The sequence below is a fragment of the Antennarius striatus genome, chromosome 17 (assembly GCF_040054535.1).
Source record: "Antennarius striatus isolate MH-2024 chromosome 17, ASM4005453v1, whole genome shotgun sequence".
Taxonomy (NCBI): domain Eukaryota; kingdom Metazoa; phylum Chordata; class Actinopteri; order Lophiiformes; family Antennariidae; genus Antennarius; species Antennarius striatus.
Genome location: NC_090792.1, coordinates 9,260,899 through 9,275,394, shown reverse-complemented (window position 1 = coordinate 9,275,394; position 14,496 = coordinate 9,260,899). Strand labels below are relative to the sequence as shown.

Genomic DNA, 14,496 nt, shown 5'->3' with positions numbered 1-14,496 from the left:
TACTTACTGACTGACATGATGAGCTACAAATGGGGACTTTTAGAAACCCATAAATTCTTTGCAGATTCTTGTCCCTCTCATGTTTTACCAGAACTTCAAAAATGCCACTGGAGCTGAGATGTAATAAATAAACCTCTTCATGTATGCAACAAAAGCTACCAAAAAAAAAAAAAACTCACTCCATTTGATCTCTCTGTGCAATCTCTCCCATTTTAATGGAAGTAAAAAGTTTTTTTGAAATAAAAGTTTCAAGCCTATAAAGTTAACTTAATTTCCTCTACTCTAACCATTTTCACATTTATTTATAACTGAGTTACGGGGCGAGCTCTTAGGTGATAATTCAGTCTCGGGGCTGCTGACACGGAACAGGTGTGTAGGCGTTGAATCCAATTTGCTGTTATTCTTTTGCAGCTACTTAATTCACTTAGTGATCCAGTGTTACGCTGTCATTCAGAGAAGGAACTGTGGGTGAATTATTTATATTCTGTGACTTTATCTTCAGCAAAAAAAATTTGTCTTCTCTGGTGCTCCAGAGAGTCAGGCAAGTAGGAGTTAATGACGTAGGCTGCAGTGTTTTGATTGGCTCTGCAGACATAAACAAGAGCCGTACTTGTGTGTGACCCTTAGGACTGACCCCACAGATAGACGCTTCTCTAATGGGTGTCTCTTTCAGCTGGCGGCCAGGCCAGGGAAACAGTGGTGCCATTGTTCAGGGCCGGGAAAGCCGATGCTCTCCCCATTGAAGTGTGCAGTCTAGAAGAGTGGACCATAGAAGCCATGAAGCCCAGGCTAATAACAAGGGAGGCAGGGGAAATCTTTGGCACACCACTGCCTTATGATTACAATTTAGGATATTATGTCAAGTAAACAAGCAGTTCGCTCTGCAGAGATGGCAGTGAGGCCTGCAGCTACATGATCGTTATATATTTTGACAGTTGTATCAATAAGTGTCTTAATTTCCTCCCATTAAGGCTTCAAATTCCTAACGTAGAACACCTAAGACACATTAGTGGGGTAGCACAGCCATGACTGGGGTGGAAGTTGTTTTTCTGTTCCATTTACATCCTCTGACTCATGTCATTGTCTGTATGTATTTGTGTCAAAGGATTACAGACGACGTTTTTTCTTTTTTTGTTTGTTTTTTTCGTTTTCACTGAAAGTGGCCAAACAGGTGAGTCAGGTGTTGTGAAGCTTGAAACCATACTTGGCATGCGTGACAATAAAGGTGCCACGTGTCAGCCCCGGGGAAGGTGAGGATTTTAAGTTGTCTGTTCTGTTTCACAAAAGAGCAACAAAATCCTGCGAGACTGTGAGCAGAATGCAAAAAAGACGCACCCACGTTCACATAAGACAGACAACATCTTTAATGCAAATGAATGCAATTCTTTCAAACAGGGTGTAGAAGAAGGTACCTTTGCAGTCCACATGGTGATCAATCATGCCTACAACTTGAGGGCAAATATTTTGTAGTGAAACTGATCTGCAGGCTCAGCAGGATTGCCTTTTGGAATAGCAGACAGTAATTGTCATTCAGTTGTCAAGCAACACCCGATTGCTTGGGTGTGCGTTTGTATGTGTGCATGAGCAGTAGAGACAACAATTATTAAAAAGAGCTGCAAGCCCTTTTGCCCCCACTTAAGAAGTGACTTAACAGCAGGAGGGATGAGTCGCTGCCAAATGCCTGGCCAGTGTCAAATGCCTGACTAGCTCCAGACTCCTGGATAATCCATCAGTGGCTTTCTGTCACAATAGAGCTCCTTAAAATAAAATCTCAAGCCCACAGCAGCAAAGAAAGGAATCACTATTTCTTCTGAATTTGTTTTTTGTCGTACTTACAGATGTGTTTATTGATCTGGAAAATAAATGGATTGCGGTGATTCTTGGGTATCTTTAACATAGAAATGGAATACCTTTGCAAAACAGACCCTTAATTATTGCCTTTGTTTAGTTAAGTTGGAAAAAATCCCAAATAATTTTTATAATTTTAGACATGCTGGTGTTCTAGGTGATATTGTGAGGTTAAAATTTTATGTATCTCAAAAAAAAAAAACATCAGCATCAAAAATGATCGCTTCTACCTGTTTCTAAGTAATTGGTCTTGCCTGGTGTCAGACCGTGTGTTAAGAAGGTGAGGATCCTTTCTTACTTTCCTCAACAAATTTAAAATTTCTCCATTGAGGAGCCCTAACATTTCTGTTCATTCTGCATTTTCTGCTGCTAGATGCTTGTTTAAGTGGCAAAAACACATTAGACACTGACACAGTCACTGTTTCAGGTTTGGATTCTAACAATAATGAAATGATAAGTGTATACAGAAACATACAGACTCAACTTGACACCTTCAATAAAATTTTATTGAAAAAGTACCAATAAACAACGAGAAATCCAGAAAAAAAAAGATTTGTAGAGCAAAGCTCCATATGTACAGCATATTGCACTACATAACAAATTGTCTTAACTTCCATATTATATAAACCAAAAACTGTATAGAAACACAAAACGAGTGCACAGTAGAGTCTCGAAAACACACAGTCAATGTTTACAAAAATGCTACATTTTCGCTGGGTCTCATTTCTTGTCATAACAGAGAGTGTGTGATAATCAAAACTTAGTTGAAACTGAGCAGTTGAAGGCATATTCCAGGGTCTCAAATAAATGTACACTTGATCTGTTCTGTGAAGAAGGGCAAATATTTCATGAATATAAGCTCATGAGTCAAATCAACCATAGATGTGTTATTTTGGTTTGCTGGGTCTTGTTTTTACACCACGCTGAGATGCACACAAAATGTTGGTAGTTCATTTTTGAAGTAAAAATTCCCTTGATCTCAGTGACTTCAAGAGATCCTACGAGTCTTAAAAGTATTTTACAAGTATGAACTGTCCTTATAAAAGCTGACACTTTTCTTATGAAAATACATTTTAAAAAGTTAAGAATGACCATGAAGAAAAATGTTATCGTAAAAAAAAAAAATCAAAACCTTCCTCAAAAACTTCAACTTTACATAAAGTGGACTACAAAATTCAAGACACTGACGGTTTCCATAAAATACACGCCCCACTCTTGGGATTCTCCACACTAACACAGTACAGTACTGTACTGTATGTGTTGAGTGCAGCTTGGGAACCTCTCTTAATAAAATTATACAGGGCACCATGGTGGCTTATTTCCCTTTCCAACAAATCCGACAGGACACTGATCTGAGCCCACTTGGTTGATGCACAGATGTTTGTCTGACACATGGCAAGATCAGCTCGAGAACAGTTCAGAGTATATACTATACATTTAACACACAACGGATAAGGGGCCCATGGGATCTACAGAAACAAAGTACTTTCCAGTGCATATTGATTACAAACACAACGATCAGATTAGAGTTGAACAGTCAAATGTCTGCCCTTTGATGTGAGAAAACAAGAAGGCAACCTTTTGTGTGTTTCCTTATTTCCTGTCTCTAGTACAGACTGAGGTGGGTGATGACTCATTAATAATGACGGGTCATATTCCTGGTGAAATGTCAAACTGTATCCAAGCTGCTGCTTCTCAACCAAATACTGTGAATCTCTCAATGACAATTGGTTTAAGTTATTGAGAAAGGTCTAATTGGTTGGGCCGATCCCTGGAAATTCACAACCATATACATGTAACGTAAGACTCCACCTGAAATCTACTCTTCGAGTATGAAACACATGTAGGCTTGAAAGGTGAGTTTTATATGTTTCTCTCATGGAGACCAACAGCTGTGGTCACTGTGATTTCAAGCTGGATATAACATAATCTAAAAGTAGACGTTTTCAAAATACTTACAGAAATAACTTTACTCCACTTTTCCATGGTTTGGGACATGGATATGAGGATGAATACGCAACTCCTTTTGAAAACAAAGCAGTAAAGCTCTGAGAGAAGCGGGGGCTTGGCAAAACAATGACCACGTGGAACTTATAACTGCACTGTAACCATTGTAGCCGTCATGAATTCAAACTGACCACAGGTGTTCTTGGTCATAAAGTCTCACAGCCTACAGCAGAGGAGTGATAAAACAAGAATTAATTTCAGTATCACGTGATGCAAACAACCTCCTGTACACAGAATCAAACAATAGAGGAATACAAGATCCAAGTCCAAGATCAAAACGAAAAAGAAAGATTGCACACACGAGCGTATACAGTAGAAACGGGCAAATGTACAAAAATAAATAAAAAAAGGTTAAAAATAAATTACAGTGGAAAATGAACAGATGAACATTACCCATGTAATAAAGGAGCAGCACAATGAAGAAGCCGAGAGCCAATGGTGAGAGGGAGCTACGGGGACTGGCTCAGCGTTCAGGATCCGCAGGAAACTCTAACCACAACCACATTCAGTGCTCCTCACATGCCTACTACTACACGCTCAGTAGCTCCCGTCACCACCAGTCAGCAAGTCAGCCTCACACTCCTCAGTCAGACTGTACCTTTCTGTATGTGCTGTGAAATGAATTTAAAGTGAAATGAAAGGAGGAGACTTGACAACACCTCAGGAGGTTTTGTCATAAATCAATAGGAGAAAACACTTCTCTTTCTATCTGTGTACAAGACTCTCAAGGTTTAGCAGTAGCCCACACAGTCCGTCCCTGAGACATCTTAAGGAAAATGACAGGAAAAAACGAATTATGCAGTGATAAACACAACGCAGGAGCAGGGAAATACAGACCCCTGATATGCACTGCTCCTGGAGTCTACACATTGGCCTAGTTCAGCAAGGGAGAATATAACACACAGCATGTTCAACAGTGTCTTTAAACATATTCATATTTCAACAAAAATTACAGTCATTTTCACTTGATGTTTTTCATTTTATCTTTTTTTGTGGTTGGTGGTCTTGCGCACAAAAAAAATGCCCAAATCTGGATCCGAGCACCAAACACAAGACCACAGCAACAGAATATTAAATGTTGTACAACAGTAGCCTGAGAAAATCTGTTTTACGGACTGATTACATTATGTTGCTTGGTGTTCCGAACACACACAGGCTGTGAAAAAAACAAACAAACCCAGAACAGTAACCTCCCAGCGGAGGCACGTGGCTTCATGGCAAGTCTATTCTAGCCTGAAACTGTAGGTGAAGTTTCCAGAAGGCTTATCAAATCCAGAATCCAGAGAGTGTTCAGACAGATCTTAGAACTGATTATTAGTCATGGACTTAAGAGTGAAATAGTGTGGCTTGAAAACAAGTCATAACTGAAAAACTTCATACAAGGCAGGTTAGCTTGTAACAATCTGATTCTTGAAGGGTGTACATCTAGTGCAAAAACAGTGGATCCACAGTTCCACTTCAAGGGCATGGAGGTCTGAAAACAATCACATCCAGAAACACATCTTAAACACAAGGATCACATGAATTTGAGGATGAATTTGGAGGGAAAATGAACAAAAAATCTGGTGTTCTCACTAACATCTAAATTGATATATTTTGACATAACTGACCAAATATCTTTGTTAGATGTTTTACTTTGTACAAAAATATGTCTTAAAACTAATTCATGCACAGGTACTAAACCTTGAAAAGACATGCAAAGCTCAACACAACATGACTTCAATCTGAATATCTTTTCTTTCCCAGCTGCTCTTCTGTGTGCTGCATGTCAGCCACACAGAACCTGAGGGAAAGCCTTTAGATCAATAGAATGGTGACAATGGTGACAATTCGATGTCTACAAAATGAAACATTTGAGAGGTCAGATTTATAAAATGTGTTCACTAACAATAAAAGATCGACAAAACCCACTCATTCCAAATATAATTGTGCATTTGCGGTTGTTTTGTTCTTGTTTTTATCGCTAGTTTTGACAATTAACCAAAAGACTTAAATGTGGAAAATTGGTTCTTTCATTTTAGTTTATTACAATTCCAGAATTCGCATTCCTAATACAGCTGCCTGTCATCTGACTGAATCTGTTGTACACAGATTTACTGATGATTAGTGCTACAAACTGCACCCTGACACCCTCACTACTGCTGACATGACATGGGGTCAGGGGTTGGGACTGACGAAAGGCTTTCCTCACAGCTTCTGTGCATAACTTAAAAGATGTTTGGATTCAAAGTCAAGTTGTGCTGACACTGAACTTTGTTCCCAATATTTTGAATGATTCTGTGGCCTCGTGTTCCAACTTAATATCATCATGAAGCACACAAAAGGGTAAGAAAATAAAAACAGAAAGTGAAAGTAAGAACACAGACAGATATACATGTTCCATTGAGGTGAGGTGCAAAAAGTTTTGATCTGAAAAGTTGCCTCTTTGGAAATTAGTAATCAATTCCTCTCGTTACTGAGAAATCTTCAGAGAAGGAAACCTCACACTAACAATTCCTTTCATTTCCTAACCATCTCATCTTGCCTCTAAAATTGCTCAATACTCATTCTGGCAAATACATTGAATAAGGCATTCCCAAGGTGTGTGGAGGTCATTAAAGATGGATACATGTTAGAAGTGCAAAAGATTTACCAAGAACAATGTACTGTACAAACTACACCACACGTATACCAAAATATGAGCATTGTCCTGTAGAGAAATCTCAGCGTGTCATGGCATCTTCTTCAAAAGAAAAAAACTCACACAACCTTGTATAAAAGTTGGTTGTCTCCGTCCCGCGGCGACCTCTTGTCTCCTCTCGTTTTATTCCCCCCCAAAAAAACAGACCCGTGTAAGATTTGACAGTGACATTAGGGAGTCCAGTTCTTCAGAGAGATGAAGAAAAGCAAGGCGAAGGGGAGACCCCCAACCCCCTCACCTCCTTCCTGCTCCACCTCCTCCAGCAATGAAACCCCTGTCAAACAGAAGGCTGAGCAGAGCTGCGCCCAGGCGCCACCACAGCGGCCCAAGGTTCCTTTGGTTTCGATGATACTGAAACAACAAATCAAGACAAAACATAACCAAGTTAGAGCGAAACGGCATTGATGAAACGGTCTCTAGTTAACTTCTCAGTGTGGGCGTTCGCTTGTGTTGTGATGTATGCTGGTTGACAGTGAGCACAGTGAAAAAGATCGACTGAGAAAAGGGTAAAACAAAACCAGACACCAGAACAATGCTGATATTTTCACAACAGTCTGCTGATGTCCCCAACAATACCTAGTAGAGGGGCCTTCCTGACACACATCCCAAGCCATAAAACATTCATTATGCCGTCACGCTCCCTTTTTTCTGGCGTGGACCAGCAGCCCGTGGCTCAGGAGGAAACCATTCAGGTTTGCCAGTCGACTGGATTGAGTATGATTAGAGGGTATAATGGTATCTCTGCCATTGAGAAGCTGAGATAAGATAATTGCACTAAATAGGATTAGGGAGTGCTTGATGAGAAGCAGGGAGCCTCTGGGGGGAAAAAGAGACTCATCTGCACAGAGACAGGTACAGTAATGCAGCAGCTCATCTGCAGAGGAAAGGCAGACTCCAGCAGGGCTGATAGTGCTGACGCTACTTTCAGCCTGTCAGATTACGTGGGTTTTAAGCTGAGATGACCTGTAATGCACCAATGTGGAGCACTTCTTGGAAATGTTCTGCCATTGTTTACAGACGGCAAAGAATCTAAAGGTAGAGATTAGCAATGCCATATTTACATGACTGTTAATGTTGGTGTCCAAACATTGACCCAGTTAACGGCCAAGAATGGCCGTGATGATAAGCCTCTGGGTTTCTATACTCTTATCAGGTTGTGGTGAACATTGCAGGCTGTTGCATAAGCTTTGTCAGGTTCGAACCAGCGTGTGCATATCAAACTATCTACTTAAGATTTTAGTTTCAAAGAATAGTTGTAAATCAAAACATAGATCTTGATAAAGCTAGTTTTCTTTGTATCATGTGGGGTATTTTGATAAGGACATAATAGTGGGATAATGTCTCCTTTGAATATGTAGCATTTATATGCTGCATGGAGTGGATGAGCTGCAGCCAAATTTGTAAGCAGAGGCTTTAAATCATTTGGGTTTAGAGCACTACAGTCATTTATGATTCTGGGATCAAACATCATGACTACATACTACATGACTGTATGTATATTGTGTGTCAATGTGTGGAAAACATAACAATGACTTCAGAGTTTCAATATCAGACATTAAATGTAGGAATAAAAATAAGTGACCCAAAGGATTTATTGCACTACTAAGGTAAGACGCAAGACAGGCAATTAATCTAACACACAGAAACAGAATGTTCCTGTGACTCTAACCTTTTGCCCTCCACTGTAGCAAGTTGAGGAGAAACAGATAGAAAAGAGAGAGCAAGAAGGAGAGAAAGAGGCGTGGGCAGGCGTTTCGTGATTCAGTCATGAGGCACGCCTCGAACTGTCAAAATGAGGCTTAGGCTCTAAAATTAGCCGCTGATAGCGTGGCAGAGTCTAGCCAGATGTCATCACCTCGACACCAGCCTGATGAGCTTTATCTGTGTCGCATGTGCTCCGTCTGTCTGTCTGTCTGTCTGCCTGTTTGTTTGTCCGTCCGTCCAGCCAGCCAACTGCTCCAAAGCTCTGTCTTATCTCTTGCGCAAACAGGACAGCCTCTGGATTAGTCCCATCAGCAAGGAAACAAAGAACAGAGGAAAAATACGAAGAGCCAATAGTGGAAAGAGGCACAAATGGACACAACTGTGAGCAACAATCACCACAGAACAATGAATGAAAAGTAAATATCCAAAGCCAGCTTTATGTGTTTTTATTTCCATTGCAACTCCAATCCTCCCCCTCTACGAGTGCTGAAAGGAGAGAGTGCCGTGCCCTCGCTGGAACAGAGAAGAGATAAAACCACAAACACTGCAAGTGTGCAAGCACATGCACGCACGTGCATGCGCACGCACACACACACACACATGCACACACACACAGAGGCGATATTCAACCCTGCTTTCAACACCTCCTATCGAAAGCACCAGGAGTCGTCTCTCTTAAAAAAACATGGGGATGAAACCCGACTCTGCTCCTTGCCCTGTGCAAACTGGAGCCGTCTTCCTGCCATTGTGACTGTCATGATTGCTGCGTCTCAAATGGCCGGCCGGCTCATGTCAGCCATCCTCTGGGGACCTCAGTGTCCCCTCCAGCCTTCTCTGACTGAGGAGCAATTTATCTGTCAGCGTCCACCAGCACTTCTTGGTTTCCTAATCCCTGCTTTGGCCGGGGGCTGCTGGCTCCCATGGAGAACACTCACAGCCACACGGCTCCTAAATCCATCAAGAGATGGCAGTCAAAGGTATTTGGATGGCTCAGGGATAAGTGTCTGCACTGAATAACTGCAATCACCTACTGACAGAAGCAGACAGAGACAAAAGTACCACAGATATGGGGTGAGAGTTTTTGTCATGACTGTCAGCGTGCAACAACGAGAGGCAAGAATCAGAAAAAAAGGCAATTAGAAATAGCAATTAAAGGGCTTAAATCTATATGAGCTTGTTTGGATTGTAAAAAAACAAAACCCACAGCCACTGGCAGAGATTTGGTTATGCTCCATTTGAATGACGAGCGTCAACAATCCTCACACTGGTGTTAATGCAAGTTAGCAACAACTGCGCGTCTGTGTGGAGTGGCTTGTAGCTGCAGGATGTCACTACAAAGGGTCATTTTCACTCTTGACTGTCTTCACTGCTGTTTGCCCAACCAGCAAAAAAGAAGCGTAACCCACTTCCTCATCCCCCAACGTACGCCTGCCTCCAGTGTGCGTCACCAGATCCCACACATCACAGGAACCCTCTTGTCTGACTGTCTGCTTGTCTGTTTCACAACACGACAGACAAGCTAAGCTATGGGGTTATAAATAACTTGATAAGCACATGAAAAAAGTCTGAAACGGTCTGGCACTTCTGTATGAAGTTAAAAAAATAGTCATACGTTATCATTACAGGAATGAAGGGGTCCCATGTGGGAGATTTTTGAACAACTGATGATGGTTCTAATACAAGCTTGTACCATATCATTATAGATCCCACCTCCCTCGCTCTGGAGACCTCTCATTTGGTTTTCTCCTGTGGCCGAGGGAAGGGGCCACTGGAGGCTCCCAGGAGCCACAGCTGTGGCCCTCAGGGCTCACACGCCCGGCTTCAGGTTACAGCATGTTTACCTTCTCCTGACACTTCTGCTTTTCTCTGGACGCAGTAGCATGTGTGGTTCCAACGTTCATGTGAATAAATGTGTTACACTGTCCCCTTGGGGGGGTTGTGTATATTATCTGTTAGTGTGGCCGACGCGGTGTACAACACACGCAAAGTGAGAGAACATGGACAGTGTCACCCTGACCAGTGTGTATTGTTTGAGGCCAGGCATCCTCCACAGCACACTGAGGAAACAAGAGAGAAGAAAGAGAGAAATAAACAGGAAGAGGAGGCAGGGGGAGGGCCTGGGTTTGGCAAGGTGGGGGAAGGGCTGTCCTGCAGCACTTGTTTGGGAGGGTTGGGGGGGGGTCTATGAGTTCTGCGTGGGCACAGTGTCTCCAAAACAAATACTCAGCAAGTACAATAAAAAAGAGAGCAAACTTTTTTTTCCCACCGTGACTCTGTCCGAACAACGTGATCCAAATAACAGCACAAGACAACATTAACCGTTTCAATGTGTGGAAACACCTTTAACCCACAAACACGTAACACAAAATTTGATGCAGCATTTTTAAAAAAAATAAAAACAATGCAAATGGTCAGAAAAGTTGCCAGCTCCAGGTAATCCAATGGGGCTGAACCTGGTTGAACAAATTCAGTGCGTTGTTTCTGAAGTGAATAATAATGATGGCTAATATTCCTCATCAGTTCTTCATTACATTTCTGTTTGTCCTCATTTAGTATGGAGTAACAAAATTAAAGAACAATTTGTGTAATAGTCTGTCCTCTGTGGCTTTACTGCATTTGAATTTGGCCAACTCAACTTAAGTGTCTTATCTAGAAGCCACTCAAATAATGAGGAAGAGATGTGTTTACCTGAGACAATCACAGATAACCATCTATTAGACATATCTGAGAACTGTCTAATGCATCAGGGAAAAAAAACCCACCCACCATCCTTCATGAACGGAGCCCGAGGGAGGCATTGTTGTTGGGTGTATTATTAACCATTTGTACTTGTGTGCTGCTATCTACTGCGAGACCAAAGTGTCTGTAATGCGTTTGTACAGTCAGCACATTTCCTCCTCACCCGTTGTAGGTGTTCGCGGTGAAACTGGTCTCCTATCAGCTGGAGTTTCTGGCCAATGCTGGCTTCCACACTGCGAGCTGCTCGTCGCTGCCGGGGCAGGTGCTCCATCCCGTTTCGCTCCCCTTCACTTTCTTCTCGCCTCACTTCCTGATCCCCAACAAGTTCAAAATGTGCAGGGAAGTGCAATCGAAAACCCGCGTTGCCTGTTGAGTGTCAAGGCTGAGACTTAGTATTTGCTCAACACAAGTGTTCTGCATAAAAATGTAAAACGAGTGATGACACCGGACTGTTTTTCTTTACTGTTATGTCTATACTGCTTTCCCATTTGTTGTGCTTCTGTTAAATCAAACATTGTGAGTCATGTAGGAAGTTCCAGAACTCACACGAGACAGCTTTCAGGTCAGTCAGTTGTCATGGAGCTACTTTGGAATTATGAATTGCGTATGGCGCCAACCTAACTTCACTATCAGTGATAATCAGCTCTCTGTACAGTTGCTGCTTACGCAGGTAAGCACATCTGTCATGTCCTTTTAGTTTCAATGCCAGTCTGGTGCCTTTTCAATAACAAAGCAGCTGGGCACACTCCATAACAGACCATAAAAGCCACTGTGATCACGACTATCAGGCGCCAGGGATGAGATCAGGCCAGCAACACTGTTACCCGTTTCTCACAGTGAGTCTCACATAATAGTTTGGAGCTAGACTTTTATAACACTGGTTATCACGTACGAGGCAGTGTTCCTTTTTCTCATTTGACATAAAGCATGTCATCAGCCTCACCGTAAAAGAGTGGTCTGGGCTCCTCTGCAACTCCACAGGGCAGCATGCCGTTGTACGGTGCCAGGGCAAGGCCAGGTGTCTGAGTGCCCCGGTCTTGACACTTTATCTCCTGGAATGTGGTGCGCCAGCAATGGGGGTCCGGCTCAAACACATCATCCTCCTCATCGTCCATACGGGGTCAATATGAGATGAACAGCCTGAAAGGTAGCACACACAGAAAAGAAAAACCCTTACTGCTAAGGTTCCAACATCTTTCTTCAAATGAGCATAAAAATCGAAGACATCCAAAGTGTTTGCGTCACACAATGTACGTTTGCACTGAAGAGATGATCTCACACACATTTGTTACTGTCAATGTGTTCATTTTCATTATAGACAGCCTGTCTGGTTTATGAAGAATGCCCTCAAATCGATAAAACCACACAGGACAAGTTGGGAAAATGAGCAAATGGTCAGCCCTCATTTGTGGTTGAGTGCTTAGTGCTTATTTAGACAAATGGCTGTGCGCATCTCAGTGATGAAACCACACAGTTCACAGTGGTAAGGGGACTGGGTAGAGTTCCATTTACATACACTGGAGTTGGACTGGCTTGTTGACCTGCTGGCAGGAGTCTTTTTAAATAATTAAACAATTACTACTACCTATCAAGACTAATATCTTGTTCTTCACATGCAAATAATTGCAATTTACACTGCATGATTACTTTAAAGGAAGAAGTGCATGACTGAATATTATTTAGGCAGGAGGGTAGGACTCTCAAGGAGGATTTAGGAATCTATCCAGTGTCTGTGATGGACTGCAATCAACCCAGGACCTTATGGTGGGTCAAAGAGTTATCAAAATGTGGGTGAAATTCTAGTTGGCTAAAAAGCTCACCCCAAAGTCGCTGTTGAGCTGTAATATAGGGTTAGACTACTACCACACATCCAAATTAGGATCCACAGCAAAAGGGTAATGACAGTCTTTGAGGAAAATCCTAAACCACTCTCCCTACTCTGGTTGTCAGCATGCCAGCGCCCTGAGAAGTTTTCATTTGTTCACCCAAGGTAAGCAGATTGGCCTGTCTAGCATGCCCAGACCCCACAATATACTGCGTGCATCACAATAAACCCTGTGTGTAAAACCACTTAATGCTTTGTTTTGACAAAAGACGGGTAAGAACATGGATGGATCAGGGGGGGGGGTGGTTCAGTGCTCTATGAGAAGGTTCAGACCTGGGGGTGAGCTGGTGCGTGTTTGTGGCTCCCCCTGCTGCAGACACACTCACCGCGGGGCTGAGGCGGCTGTGGCGGTGTGTGAGGCTGCTTAGTTACACGGTTTCAATCCAATGACATCCAGAGTCTCACCTCGCAATATTTTTAATTATCTTGACAACATTAACCTCATATGAAAAACGAAATAACAGAATCTAGCGATCATTCTATCCAAAATCGGTGTAAGAAATCGTCAGATTCAAGTGTGTACAAGTATTATAAAGGTATGACACATGAATTATGTTTGATGGAATATAAATATAACAATTAAACATATTTTTGAGAAAAATGCGTCATCAGTGGGTGTCGATTATTGTGATCTCTAGAAAAAAACTGGTCACTGAGCGCCGAGACGAGACCGGGACACACACCGGTCTGAAGTCCATCCGCCGCCAGACTCCGTGAACCGGCAAACCCGGTACGATTCGAACCACACTATGAATAGAAAATAGAATTATATTACGCATGGTTTAATTTGGACAGCTTTGACCAGTCATTTCAGTAAAATATAGGTCAAATGTCGAAAAGGGTTGAAGATGTTGCAACTGTGTGAACGACAACAAGGGCACGTTGTTTTTAAGGACACGGATGTCGCGTTAAGCTGCAGCTCGTACAGGCAAATGGTGCCAACCTATGAGGAGCAAGGTTTGCTTAAAATGTTTTTGAGGAACTTACCACAAAGACAGGCTTCGTTGTAATGCCTCTCTCTAACTCTGAAGAAAGAACAACGGGCTCAAAATCCTAGCGAGTCAGGCGCGTTTAGTCCGTGTTACTACTGCGCTTACTTCCATTCTGAGAGATAAACCGCAACAAGCCGGTTTCATTTCGCCGACGTCAGCTCCAAACTGACTCCGCCCCTCAAGGCGTGGTGCTGAAAGTTAGTAAATAAACCCGCCTTAAAGCCACCACCATTTCTCTCGGTCAATTGCATAGATACTCAGCGATCACGGTACCTGCCCCTTTAAGATATATTTGCATTTAAGCGTTGTAGCCAATCGCTGAGTTTGTTTTTGTCCCGCCTTCCTCATCTCGTATTCAGACACGTGGACGGGAAATTCCCAGTAGCACGAGACCCACTGTCGGTGAGTTCATCTGGCCGCAAACCATGGAAGGGGTCGACAAAGCGCTTGACGTGGCCAACGTGGCCAACGTAAAGAAAGAGACTTTCCATGTTTATCAGTAATGTAATATGTTTTATTAAAATTAAAGTATTTATTAAAAACGTTGAGAATTTCAGTTTATACTTTGACGAAACTATCACCAGTGTTAAATAATAGAATAGAATAGAATAGAATAGAATAGAATAGAATAGAATAGAATA

General features: G+C 42.3%; 1 protein-coding gene across 1 annotated transcript; it reads right to left on the bottom strand.

Moving 5' to 3' along the window:
• Window positions 1–2,336: 2,336 nt before the first annotated feature.
• On the bottom strand, window positions 2,337–13,974 carry LOC137611438 (bcl-2-modifying factor-like). Its single transcript, XM_068339643.1, has 4 exons — window positions 13,851–13,974; window positions 11,922–12,118; window positions 11,142–11,344; window positions 2,337–6,886 (listed from the first exon to the last, which is right to left on the bottom strand). Exons 2-4 carry the CDS (start codon window positions 12,091–12,093, stop codon window positions 6,770–6,772), a joined length of 492 nt encoding a protein of 163 aa, XP_068195744.1. The 5' UTR covers window positions 12,094–12,118; window positions 13,851–13,974; the 3' UTR covers window positions 2,337–6,769.
• Between the last annotated feature and the right edge of the window lie 522 nt (window positions 13,975–14,496).